The sequence below is a fragment of the Phalaenopsis equestris genome, unplaced genomic scaffold (assembly GCF_001263595.1).
Source record: "Phalaenopsis equestris unplaced genomic scaffold, ASM126359v1 Scaffold000829, whole genome shotgun sequence".
In the NCBI taxonomy this organism is placed as follows: Eukaryota; Viridiplantae; Streptophyta; class Magnoliopsida; order Asparagales; family Orchidaceae; genus Phalaenopsis; species Phalaenopsis equestris.
This window is the reverse complement of record NW_018165269.1, coordinates 41,854-54,504: the sequence shown is the minus strand read 5'-3', so window position 1 is coordinate 54,504 and position 12,651 is coordinate 41,854. Positions and strand designations below refer to the sequence as shown.

The 12,651-nt window shown below is 34.1% G+C and overlaps 1 protein-coding gene across 1 annotated transcript in view; it reads left to right on the top strand.

Moving 5' to 3' along the window:
- LOC110031476 (phosphatidylinositol 3,4,5-trisphosphate 3-phosphatase and protein-tyrosine-phosphatase PTEN2A-like) overlaps window positions 1-12,651 on the top strand; it is a 114,317-nt gene that overhangs the window by 83,475 nt on the left and 18,191 nt on the right. Inside the window, exon 10 of the mRNA XM_020734685.1 lies at window positions 281-327. Within this exon, the coding sequence (XP_020590344.1) occupies window positions 281-327 (47 nt within the window). The remainder of the gene's footprint in view (window positions 1-280; window positions 328-12,651) is intronic.

The window sequence follows — 12,651 nt, the reverse complement described above, 5'->3', positions numbered from 1 at the left end:
CCCCATTGTCGACATCAATTTGAGTATGACGTGTTATTACGATAAAATTCTTTGACCTCTTGCTGGATTTGTTTATTTTTGTTTGATTTCAAGTCTTGAATAATCTTCATTATTACAATATTTTTTTTCTTTTTTTTTCTTTTCTTTTTTGGCTGCTACTGAAAGGGGATGCTAGCCATCTATTAACTTCTACCCTAAACTGTAGATTGATATTGTGATTTCTCTGTCTCAATCTTTCGTGAACTTTCCGAAGATATATGATTAAAGCATTTTTATCCAGGTATTCTCTTTTCTACAAAAAAGCATCCCAGGACTAAAGACTTATTGGTAATTCAAGCTATACTAATTCAATATTTGTACTTTTAAACAGTATATTTATTTGCTACTTTGTTTCAAGTTTTTGTTTGCGATTTAGGCTTGTTCATATTTTAGGCATATTTGCATTCTGAAAGAAAAAATATATAACTTCTACGCAATCTTGATTGGCAACAACACTTTGCACCATTCATATTTATTTGTGCTATAATATTTTTGACATCATTTATGTGTAACTACTAGCAACTAAGATGCACATTAGATCTAAAAATTTAAACTTCTCGTTCTGGTTTTATTTCATAATGGCAAGCATAGGCAAATTTTGAAGGAATCATTTTAAAACATAGTTTTCATGTAAATTAATCAAAAACTGAAATGACCTTGGAATTAATTAATTTATATGCTGTTAGGAATCTTTGTTTAAAAAGGACATTGCTTAGTTTGCTATAATGATTGCTTGCTGATTATTACAGATTGATTATGTTTTATTAGCTTCCTACTGATGATATTTAAAGCCTTCAGACAGAGAAGGTATGGTAGAAATAAAGGGAATGAGAGAGAGAGAGAGAGAGAGAGAGAGAGGAGTGATTAGGTTAGGAGAAAGAGATAGGAGCTTTGGCATTTTAACTACTTAAATCCATATAATATATCAGGTTGAAAGGAAACTCTATAAACTTCTTGTTGAAGTGGTTACTTTATTTTCTTATTTTATAATGGGCTTGGCATTTCTCTTGGATGCTTGTGATGAAATAAATAAAGGGCGGTCATAGTTCTCAACACAAATTGAATAATGACAAGTTATGCTAGAAGAGATTGATCATGTTATTGGTCGTGGAAGTCCCCTATCATTCTCAGAAGTATAAAATCTCTTTCCTGACAAGTTAACCATGGAGGGGGGTTGAGACGAGCTTTTGTTCAATACCGTAAATCATTGTTGGAGGTCCATGTTCGTGAAGATCTTAAAGCTGTGGAGGATGATCACCTAAGGTTAATGCCAATAATAATGCACCTTTATATCAAATTGATAGCTAGTGAAGGACCTAATGATGAAAATGATACTATAACAAGATCATTGGTTATCTCCTAAGGTGGCTATCATTTAAATAAATAATTGAGTAATATTTGAAAATGATGAATGTAATCTGCAAGAACGTTTAAAGACAAGGCTATAAGTTCTAGAGAATGCTATCTTTAAATATAAACTCAATTTTTTAGGTTGGATGAATAATCATCTCACAAATTGAACTTGTGCGACATTCTGAAGCTTTATATGCCAATGGAAGAAAGGGAGGGATATAAATATGGTTAAGGGTTTTCCAGGTTATGTGTATGTTGCAGAAACTATTAGTGGGTATAGTCAAGAAAGATCATGATATTTATTATGCATGCAAGAATAAAATCAAATTACATTTCATTATGCCCATGACATGATAGTAAGCAGAAATAATAAAAACAAAAGCTATAGTATTAAGAATATTATCATTACAAACACATATTAGATTATGTAAGTTCTCTCGCATACATAATGGAAATATAAATGAAAAAAATATGTAATTTGAAGCCAAGGTAAAGGAAAATCAACATATTGATTGATGGCGGTGAATAGTCTTATTGTGAGATCAAGGGTTAGAAATGACAAAGGATCTTTATTTAATCAGGGTTGTATTGGTAGAGATGTTAAAACTAGTTCAAATTGGTTTACTTTGGATATTTTAAAAAACCATTTTTGAAAATGGGTTTTTAGAGTGCAAATTACTTGAAATGCCTATGTAGGGTTACCTTGGGATGTAATTTTTATATAGATTACATGGTTAGGTTTGGTAGATTTTAAGCAGATGTTGAGGAGTAGGGAACGAAAGTAGGTTCTACTCCTACCTAGTTTGGCCAAGAGCCACAAGCTAGTTTTTGAAGTGATTGTGATACTTTAGTTTGTTGGTGTTTGACCTTGGAGTAGGCTTACGATGTGGAGGAAGTTGTCAAGATGTTTTGGGGAAGGCTTTTGCTTGATGAGAATATTTTAGCTTAAAATAAAATGATAATTACATTATTTTACCAAAGAAATCTTCCAAGGCAGATTCTAAAAAAAAAGAGCAATCTTCACTTAAAAGATTTCATTGAATACTAAAAATTTCATTATTATAAGCTCCTATTTATAAGCAAAAAATAAGTCTTGATTTTTCTCATTTTGGAAAGAAAAAATGGGGGGAAACTGGGAAGAAAGAGCGGCCACTTAGTGAAGGAGATTTTCAATATTTTCATTAGTATACTTATTTTTCATTCTCCTTTATTAAGATGATTGGCCATAGATGTTTCAAAGGGCTTAAAAAATGTAAAATAAGAAAATAAAACTACATTTAGATAATTTAAATTTTGAGCTTTATCATAGGCTTTGAAACAGGCTGTCATTTATAACCTTGTTCTTTCTTGAGCCTTTGCTCTTCCTCTTGTACTGAGTTCAATGACTTACTTTGAATTTTTCGCTTGATGTTTCAAAAGGACTTCTACCAGTTATGATGCTAGGATCTCCAAGTCAGTGTGGAGTTAGCCTGGGGTCATCTACAGGAGGCTTATTCTTCCAATAAACCAAAAAATGAGGTTTATCGTTAATCATTGGATACTTAATAATGATAAAGTCATTTTTATAAGGAAATATATCTTCTACCAAGAGTCAAAATTAAATAAGTGGAGATTTTTTAATAATCTTATATGATATAATATCTTTCACATTAATAACAAAAAAAATTAGCATATCAACACGGAAATCAAGACAATAAATTGGATCTAATTTTTTTAATAGTTTTAAATGGCACACAAGCCCTTGCATGTAATCACTTGAACTTAGTGGTGTGTTAAAGCTTAGGGTGGATACGAACAAAATATACTCTTACCTTAAATTCCTTTGTTGATTTATTATGGTTTTTTCTTAAAAGTGTATTTGTTATTACTTATAAAATTTACCCTTTTACGATATCATGGAAGTTTTGAAAATATCTGGTCAGTAAAAATGTAGAGTTAGAGAATGCGTGAGATTAGAGGTTGGTTACATCTATAGGTTATCTAGGGTTCTAGTCATACTTCATCTCAAGAAGTGAGATTTTGGTTGTTTTGGAAACAATACTATTGTATAAAAATTTAAATATAAGCAAATGCAAGTCTCAATTTCTTGAATTTTTTTTTTCTAACAAGCAACTTTTAGTATTAACCATCTCAATTTAGTCATCAGTTTGAGGATGAAAAGTAGATTAAAATTTTAGTTTAGTGCCTAATAATTTCTACAATGCATTTAGAAATTTGAAATAAATTGAACATTATAATTGGACCAAATGTCATATAATCATACAATTTTCTTAAAAAATAACATAACAAGGTGAGGCATCATTGGTTTTGGAGTATAGTAGGAAATGATACATCTTTAATTAAAATTCACTAAAATGCTGTCACGCCTTCAAGTTTTGTGGGACACTCTTAAGATGAAATTCATGGAGAGATCTTGTTAAGGCTTACAAGGAATAGACAGAGCGATATATTAACCAAATTTTTTTTTTGTTTGCTTTTGAATCAAATTCTCCAAACAAGTAGTTTTATCTTTGGCAAAATGTTTAGCCATTCCTTTGGAATATAATTTAGAGATTAAAATACTTAAATGCAATTTAAAGATTAAAATTTGAATTTTTAGGAATAAAAAATTATTTTTTCCTCCGATATTCATTGATTATAGAGGATGTTGTTGGCAAGCTCAAAGCTTATCTGGTGTTCAAAGTAAATCAAGCGAAAATCAAGACAAATGAAAATTTCATATCTAAATCATCAAAATTCTAAACTTTTGAGTTTTAGAGAAGGATGGTCGAAGTCATTCTAGATAAAGCATTAGTAGATTTGTTTCAACTTTAGGTTTATGTTTGAGAACAAAGAAATATTCTTGGAGAAATTCAATCCATTTGGCATGTTTATCACTTAATGTTCATTACGTATTGATGAATTTGGGGCATGAATGAATTATTTATAAATATTGATGCTAGTGTTCGAAGTTTGGATGACTATCTAAATTCTCTATTTTAAGTTAAACATCATTATTTTGCCTCATTTAGTTTCTTAGAAAACTACTAGATGATTTTTTTTTTAACTTGAAATTTTATCAATTCCAAGTTTGGAAGTTTCACTTATTACTTCGAAGTTTAGTGACTGGGCAGTGACCGTACTAAATTATTGATTTAAATTTCTGTAAAAAAATAGCTAGAACATGGAAATTATGTGCGTTGATGGAACTCCTAGGTGAATGTTAGTTTAAGATTACTTGAACTTTAGGATGATTAGATTTTATTTTAGCAAAAAAAAAAAGATCTTAAAAAAGTTGCATCGATTTATAAGAAGAAACACTTCTTCAAGTTGATAGAGCACTTTTTTTTCATAATAGTTTCAACGACTTGTTTGAAGTGTTGTTGATGGTCATCTCAATTAGGCTAAAAATCAAGATAGTATTGGTTTAGATAATTCAATTTTTTTATGAATGATTAGAGAATACTGTTCATTAATCTCAAGAAAATGCTAGCGACACTTAAAAGTTCAAATGACATCACCAATAATTCATTGAGTCAATCAATGATTTTAAATTAGTTCTTCGTTCCCTTTTTGATTGAACTGTAACTTCGTAATAACTAGTTTTTAGATTAATTTTTATAAATAAATCTTCCTCTAAGATTAAATTTAACATGTCATCTAATCAAGAGATTCAATTTTTATATATGACATCAATTTTTTTAGTGGTTTAACTATCTATAGATCATCTATACTTCATCTTTATTAGTAGTTAATAATGTTAGAATTGTGCAAGGATTACGACTAAATTTTGTTTTCATAATTGTCACTCTTTATAAGAATGAAACACATGTGATGGGTAAAGATGTATGCCTGATCCAATTAACTTGAAAATATCTGGAGTGTAGTTTTAGAATTAAGATTGGATTTGATAATAGAGCGATTTGTGATGACATTTATTGTACTTTATTTATAATTTTCACATGTTATCATTAGCAGATAACATATTAAAAATATTGGTCTTCTGTAAACTTTTATTTCATTTTTGTTACAATCAAGCATTCACACACATTAAATAGAGGTTCAATTAGATCTTTCTTTCAAAAGGTGTGTCGTCATAAACTTTTTGTACATCATCTATAGTATTTAGTTTTTTATATGAAAGTGATTTGAGCTTTACATTGATTTTGTATTGGCCCTTTTTGTGATATTTGAAATAAATTTTTTCTTAATGTTTTAAAAACTCTCATGAGGAGTTTTGGGCAAACTAGTCATTCCAATAAGTGGAGTGGATATAACACTAAACTTATAAGATGAACTCTTTTGATCTTAAAAGAAAAGTAGACATGTGATACCAGAGGAAATTAAACCACAACAAAAATAGAAATATTATAATTGAAATTCAACTGTCACAACGATGATTTTCCAAGACAAGAATAAAATACAATAAACATAGAAGGGATACCCTAGGGCAATGACGAAGGGATGAACCCCGATTAGACATCCGGCTGGATGGCTGCGATTGAGCACTATAGCAGGAAGGAGACAATGGCAAAGCAGGTTGTAACTTGGGAGTTTGTTGGGCGGCTGTGAGGGAAAGTAGTGGGGCTGTGGTAGTGAGGGAGGGGGAGTAGGAGGTGTGCGAGGTCAGCAGACAACGTGGGGAGGGGGTTTGGCCACATCTTGGAAATAGGAAGGCTTATGGGAACAGGATGAGCACCTGAGGTTGCTGGAACATATCGGGTTGAAGCAGGTGTTGAGGGAGCTGCGGCTGGGAAAGAGAGTGACTGGAGTGGGTAATAGGTGACATGAAGGGAAAGACCTGTTGGAGGGGATTGGGCGATCCAACAAGGAGGAATAAAGGGGTGGTTGGGTAGGGAAGTGGGACTGGATCGCGAGATTAAAAGGGGAGGTGGAAGTCGGAGAAGATAATCACCACCATACAACCGGAGCACTACTCTAACCATCAAATACAACCCTCGAAGGGAGAACAGGATGTCGGCGGCTGACCTCACAAATCTGAAATCAGAAATAGCATAAAACAATAACCTTAAGATCTAAAGCACATGTAAATAGACTTGGGATGGGTGGGAAATGAAAATAGGTAGGCTTCCTCTGGTACGTCGTATAAGTAGACGTTGTCATTCCAATGCACATTTTGATAGAAAAGATATCCGTCCACCTTTGGCACGGCCTGAGCTTGAATTGTAGCAAGACGAGTATCCCCATGAGCCAGATTTTACATCATCCAGTTGTAACTTGCTTCTTCCATTCCTCATAGTCGGTTGGGTGCAACTGATAGGCTAGTATGTTAGGAGAAATCTGCTCTGGGTTGAAATCTGTGGCAGGCTGTGCCACTCTCACTAGCTCCTCCTCAGAAGAGGTCTCTTCTCCACTGATAGGACTCGGATAATCCTTGGGGCCACTACAAAGTTGGGGTTCATCTCTCCCATCTGAACATCTGACAAGGTGTCCCATGCTGAACTGAAAGTAACCTCCGAATAACTACATGTAATGCTCTCGACATGAAACACAATGACCTCATTTCTGACATGCTGGACCTCCCTTCTTCAAGGCAACTCTAGAGGGAGTCTATAAATGTTAAAAATCTGCATCTCGCTTATCTAGGGTGGACCTGTATCTGATATTGATTCCTCAAACTCATAACCTTTGTAGACATCCAAGGTCATTCTTGCTTATGTTCCTCCCACTGTCTCCAAGATGCTAGCTCGAGGCACCATAATCTCATGCTCTGCTTGGCTGCCATTACCTTAGAGTCACTACCTTCTAGAGTAGCGATTGTTACCTCAACTGGAATCTCTGTCTCGGGGTCAATTGGATTTGGTGGTGTTTCTTTCTCCTTGGTTGAAAAATATGAATCCTCTCAAGTTTTTATCTTCTTCGTGATCATCATTCATCTCTTCGACTGACAACTGGTACTCCTCGTTTATATCCTCACCGCCTTTAATGCCTGTGGTGTCTTTTCCCAACTTTTTCATGACACTCTGCTCGGTGAAGTAGATCACTCCCTTAGTTGTGCATTCTGCTTCCACATGTCTAAATCTGTGTCACTTGCAACATTTTCTGGCTATGATACACTTGCAGATTGGTTTTGTTGGATTGTAGCAAGGGGGCTCGCTTGGTGCTGCTTTCTCTCCACTTCGAAAGTTAGAGTGCAACTTTTGGCGGTAGTAAGTTAGTAAAAATTAACATTGAATTTCCCGCTTTATCTTCATATCTTCTCGTTCCCCTCTTCAACTCTCCCAAACACGATCGAGCGTAACCTCCCCTTGAATTTCGTTCTCAATGTCCGTAATCCACCATTGAAGTCAGCGGATCTTTGGCTGTATCTCCTTTCGGGTAGGCTCAGGCATGCAACTCATTAGTGGCATGACTAAGGTTCAAGAATAAGAAAGAAAATTTTTTATGGTGTTAGGGTTTGGGTTGGGTCGGATGCTAGGAAACCCTAGGATGGGGCCAGCTCTGATACCAAATGACATTAGAGGTAACCTAAACCACAACAAAAATAAAGATGTTATTATTGAAATTTAAAGGTTATAAGGATGACTGTCCAAAACTAGAAATAAATACAATAAACATAAAAGGGATACCTTTGGGTGACGACGAAGGGATGAACTCCAGTTGGATAGCCTGACATAATGGCTGCGATTGAGCATTGTAGCAGGGAGGGGACAAGGGCAGAGTGGTTTGTAACTTGGTAGTTTGCTGGGTGGGCTAGCTTTGATACTAAATGATATTAGAGGAAACCTAAACCATAACAAAAATACAGCGTTACTATTGAAATTTAAATGTTACAATGATGACTTTCCAAGACTAGAAATAAAATACAATAAACCTAAAAGGGATACCCTAGGGCGACGACGAAGGGATGACTCCGGTTGGATAGCCTGGCGGGATGGTTGTGATTGAGCACTGTAGCAGGGAGGGGACAAGGGTAGAGCATTTTGTAACTTGGTAGTGAGGGAGGGGGAGTAGGAGGAGCTTGAAGTCAGCAGATAGCATGGGGAGGGGGTTTGGCTAGACCGTGGAAATAGGAAGGTTTATAGGAACAGGATGAGCACTTGAGGTTGCTGGAAACTTTTGGGTAGAAGCAGGTGTTGAGGGACTTGCTACTAGGAAAGAGAGTTACGGGAGTGGGGAATAGGGGACGGAAAGGGAAAGGCCTGTTGGAGGGGATTGGGTTATCCAACATGTAGGAATAAGGGGCTGGCTTGGTAGGGAAGTGGGAATGGATCATGGGATGGAAGGAGGAGGTGGAAGTCAGAGAAGATATTCACCACCGGGGAGCGGGATACAACTAGAACACCACCCTAACCGTTGGATACAACCCTCAAGGGAAGAACAGAACACCATCGGCTGTCCTCATAAATCTGAAATTAGAAATAACATAAAACTGAAACCCCCCTAAGACCTAAAAGCACATATAAATAAACGTGGGATGGACGGGAAATGAAAATAGGAAGGCGGGAAAATTCGCACCTAAGGAAAAGAGGGAGGGAGGGAAAGGGCCAGCTTAGCCCTCTCTCTCAACTGAATCGGTTCTAGCCAAACCGGTTCAACTTTTGGATGAAAATCCTCATGTCAACATGTTTTTAATTTTCTACCAGCAAAGCATATTAGAAGACTTTTTCTAGAGATTTTGGATCAAATAACTTCATTCATTCCTAACTTTTTTTTTTAAATCTAATGATAAATTTGTTGAGAAATTGTCAATCATGGTCAGCACAATTTGACCTAGCACGTGTCTATTAAAGTATTCAAATGTTTAAATCCAAAGAGCTTATATAGCTTTAAATTCAAAAACTACGTATGTTACTTCTTCTCATGATGCTCTGGACAATATTTGATTTTTAACATCTCGTTCATCTTAATTCCGGTGAGATTGATTCCTTAAATCTCTTTTCTTTGGCTAAGGTATTGGTCCAGTGAACATTGGCATGCCTTATTAATTTTATTCTGGAAATATTAATTATTTGTAGCCATCATGGATGAGAGCTTCAATTTAACTTTGATACAGGGTTCATTAAAGTTATCAACATTCTTTTGAGGATAATTTCTTCAAGTCCATTCTTTAGCCATTCATTAAAGTTTTCAACATTCTAAGTCCATTTTTTAACCTTGGCACTAAAGTTCATTCCTGACTTTGATATCGGTTCTAGAAATAGTTCTTTTGTCATAGTGGCATTTTCATGCATCCTTTAGTCTAATGAATTAATTATTTTGGTCAAGTTTTCAATTTAGTCTTAGGAAATTGATTCATTCTTTATAATATGATTTGAAAAAAATGAAGAGAGAGATCAGAAAACAAGTGACTTTGGGCAGGAGGTGGGGCACTATTTTTATTATTTTTAAGATGGCTTAGGTTAGCTTGTACGTAATATTTCAAGTACTGTATTTGGATTCTAATTTCCTCAATTGGTTTTTGGGTTTGTGTCATTTTCATGTGTCCTTAGTCTAAAGAATTTATTATTACAAATATCTCTTAAATTAAAGTTTTCATTTGGTCCATCTTAATTTGTGTGCCATGATATGATTTAAAAAAATCATGAAAAGAAAGAAGTGAGAAAATGTTTTATAGATGAGAGAGTGAAAGCTAAATTATAGAAGCAAAAATAGGATGAATTCCAAGCTAAAAGAGCTTTTAGGTGATGTGAAAGGGGGAGGGGATTACGAAGAATTTTTGCCTGTCAATCTTTTTTTATATAGTTTAGACGTTTTTGACAAATTGCCTTTTAGCTTTAACTATACCCATTTCTTTACGCATGTCCTTAAGTATTGTTCATCATGTTCCAAAAAAAAAAAAAACATAAATAAAAATTGCTATATGTTTAAGCCTTAAGTTCTTAAGATTCCAATTTTTTTCTAATTAATTAATTTCTCATAAACAGTAACATGAAAAATAAAGCAGGTTATATAAAATTTTTTTGCATCATGATAATGTTCTGCTTTCTTAAAGTGACCAAGTTTTCACTTACGATTTTAAGATCGGTTCACATGAGTTTTTTGCCAGGAAATTTGGTGTGACTCACTTATTGGATTTTATTATAGCACCACAAATTTTCAAGAAATATACTTATTAGATGTCTGAGCTATTAATATGAATTAGGTACATCTTAAGAATAATTCACTAACTTTGAACTCTTTTGCTGGATTTATAAGCTTTTGGAGGCAAGTTCATCACAAGACAATTTCTCTTGATGAATTAAATTTTGATCAAAATTATTTTTTAAAATTGCCCTGTTGTCAAATATGATGGTAGATGGCAGCCTTTTTGTAAAATTAAGGGCTAAAATGGCTTTAGATCTTTAGTTTAATATTTTAAGAAGTGTTGCAGTGTCTATGATGGAATGATTAGTGGTTTGGAGGGTTGATAGAAATGCTAAAACTAGTCTAAATTGAGCTGATTTGAATGATCTCTTTGGGAAACGAGTTTTAGCAGTACAAATGGCTTGAAATTTTTTTGTAGGGTTAGCTTAAAATGTGTAATTTTGTTATGTTGTACATGATTATGCTTGGTGGAGCTTAAGTGGATGCTGAGAGTACAAAACAAAACTAGATCCTAATTTTACCTAGCTTGGCTGAGAGCTACAAACTGGGTTTTGGGTTCTTTCTGAGGCTTGGGTTTGGTGGTGGCTGATGTTGTAGTAGGCTTAGGGTATATAGAGGAAGACGGTAAGATGATTTGGGGAAGGTGTTTAAGAGATGATAATATTTAAACTTACAATAAAATGATGATTTTATAATTAAAAAAAAATACACTTGAGGCCATCAAGGCACAAGAAAAAGAGGAACAATTCTTCATTTAGAAGATTCCATTGGACACTAAAAGTTCTACTACACATCGACTCTTATACATAGGCAAAAAATGACCCTTGAGTTTCTTTATTTTGGAGGAAAAAAATTAGAGGAAAAAAGGGAGAGGTTTCACGCTCCTTCATGAAGGTGGCTAACCATACATGTTTTTAAGGGCTTAAAAAAATTCAAAATAAAAAAATAAAATTATATTTAAATAATTTAAACTATAGGCCTTGCTACGGGCTCTAAAAAAACCTATTGTTCATGGAATTATTCTTAGTTTGGACTTTGCTCTTGCTTTTGTAATGGATTTAGTTGGTTGATTTGAATTATAAATTTGATGTGCTACATCACTTGTTATAGATCAATATAATAGACAGAGTAGTAGTATCAACAAATCTGAGCCGATTAGGCTAAAGCCTAGGAATTTAGGTAATTTAGACACTTTAGGCTTAGGATCAAGTTCAAGTTCTCGTTCTAGCATGAAGTACTTATCTAAAAAAAATTCTTCCTCTTAAGATAGAGGGTCATAATCATTGACAACTCAAGTGGATCAGGAATCAACTTAGGTTGTGTTAGTTGAGCTCCGGGCGGTTCAGGACTAAAGACTGAGGGACTAATGCATTAGCCTTTGGCGTAAAGAAATTAGGCAATTGTCTAATGAACCTAGAAAAACATTCTCTAGGAACTTCCGTGCTAGCTTGCCCATTGGTAAGCTTCATCTGGAGTTTGAGGGTCATCAATGAAGTTGTACAAAATAATTTAAGGATGTTCTTACCCATTACAAGGTTTATGCCTGTGAGCTAATATTTCAAACTAATCAATAGAACTCAGATACATTATGAAGATTTTCTGATTTATAATAAGATGGTATAATCTCTTGTTATGCTAGCTTTTGAAAGTAAACTGGAAAATAGCCTAAATAATCAATTTCGTAGCTACTTTTATTCCAAAAGGTTTCAGCATGTTCTACCAGCTTTTAGAGTTAGCACATCTGGTTCTCTGAAAACCGGACGTGTGAAAACTATCATATTTAGCTTTAAGCTGAGTTTCACCAATCTAAGAATGCTTCGGTACTTTTTCTTCTGTTAAACTTAACGATATGATGATAATTAACACCATGATGTAATCATTCATGTCAGAAAATAGGATGATGATAATGGAGAAGGTAATTTGATATTGGGAGTGACTGAAGATGCAATGCATAAGTTGAAGAAATGCTCTCTCTATTTGATGAATGTAACAATATTGGTGAGAAAGACAACTAAACTAAAACCAGTAATTCATTGATAGCTAAATTCAACTAATTAATAAGTAATAACAAACTATGTAAGATTTTTTATGCTATGAAATGTTATTTGTAGGTTCTTGTGGCTGATTTACAATTTCAGGATACAATTTGGGTGGAACAACAAAATAATTGGGTGAAACCGCAAAAGAAATTTTCTTCTATTGTTTAGGCTCGTTCCACTTTTGCATGGTTAA